The 1,347-nt window shown below is 61.9% G+C and overlaps 1 protein-coding gene across 1 annotated transcript in view; it reads left to right on the plus strand.

The window, feature by feature from the left end:
- The first annotated feature begins 224 nt into the window (after positions 1–224).
- The window catches only part of FOXK1 (forkhead box K1), a 72,971-nt gene continuing 71,848 nt past the window's right edge, over positions 225–1,347 (plus strand). The window contains exon 1 of the mRNA XM_032394093.1: positions 225–248. Coding sequence (XP_032249984.1) covers positions 225–248 — 24 coding nt within the window. The remainder of the gene's footprint in view (positions 249–1,347) is intronic.

Consider the following 1,347-nt stretch of genomic DNA (forward strand, 5'->3'; position numbering starts at 1 on the left):
CATCCCCCAGGCCCCCAAACCCTCTCTTCCCCCCAAATCATCCTTGGGATGTGTCATTTCTTCCCTAAGGATCCCTGACCCCCTTTTTACTGTCCTCCTCCCTCTGTCAAGTAGGTTCTCTTGTTACAGCTTTTCATAAAAATGTGTTACTTGCCCCCCCCAAACACTTGCCTATCTATGTTTGTATCTATCTATGTATTCGCTCAGGTGATGATTGGACCAATATGTACTGCAGGTCCAGCCGGAAAGTGAGTAAGCAGGCAAGCTTCCCACCCCAGGGCGCCCATCTCCCCGCACCCTCGCGGGTCATGACCCAGCAATGCCTCGCAGGCCTGGCGACTTGACTCAGGTCTGCGGCTCCCACCGAACGGTCAGCTCCACCACGGAGGGTCTGGGTTCTCACACTCGATAATTATTTTTTTAAAAAAACTTTATTTATTTATCTGACAGAGACAGAGAACAAGTAGGCAGAGAGACAGGCAGAGGGAGAGGGAGAAGCAGACTCCCCGCCGAGCAGGGAGCCCGATGTGGGGCTCCGTCCCAGGACCCTGGGATCATGACCTGAGCCGAAGGCACCCGCTTAACCGGCTGAGCCACCCAGGCGCCCCCCTCGATAATTATTAAATGTTGGAAACGTTGCCACCTTTCTTAGGGGACCCGGCTGAAGGAGGAAGGCATGACCAGCACACTGGAGCACTAAAGGGGTCCGAGCCTCGATGCCCCACTGGCCGGGCATCTGCCTCCCCGATGAGCCAGCTGGGCAATGGTTTTAAGGGTAAGGCGGTTTCTGCCGCCTTTAAGCTGGTGCCCAGCGTGGGTCTCCCGGGGGGTATTTGAGCTGGCTGTTTGTCGAGTGAATAAATGACTCCAAAAAGGCACACAGGGCATCAGGGACCGCAAGCATCTTTAGGCAAACTTCAGTTACAGTTCGAAAACCCTTCTTTCGGGAGCTCGAGTTGAGGGTGGGCGGAGGGAGGGAGCGACTCGGGCCCCGGAGACGGCTGAGGTCACTTGTCCCTGTCCCCAGTGACCCGGGAGCAAACCTTTCCGGTGAGATTTTCGGGGGTTCCCCTCCCCGGTCCCTCCAGGACGCGGCGCGAGCTGGGGGCGGGGGGTGGTGCGGGGAAGGGCAGCGCGCGGTGGACACCTCCCCGGCCCGCCCCGGGAGCGCCGGCGGGCGGGGCGCGCGCGCGCTCGGCCTCCGACTCCGCTCCGCCGCGATCCGGCCCGGGATGCCGCGCCCGCCCGCCCGCGCCCCGCGGAGCCCCGCCCCCCGCCGCCGCGCCGCCGCCGGAGGCCGCTCGGAGCTGCGCGAACATGGCCGAAGTCGGCGAGGACAGCGGGGCC

Source organism: Phoca vitulina, unplaced genomic scaffold (assembly GCF_004348235.1).
Source record: "Phoca vitulina isolate PV1807 unplaced genomic scaffold, GSC_HSeal_1.0 scaffold79, whole genome shotgun sequence".
Taxonomy (NCBI): Eukaryota; Metazoa; Chordata; class Mammalia; order Carnivora; family Phocidae; genus Phoca; species Phoca vitulina.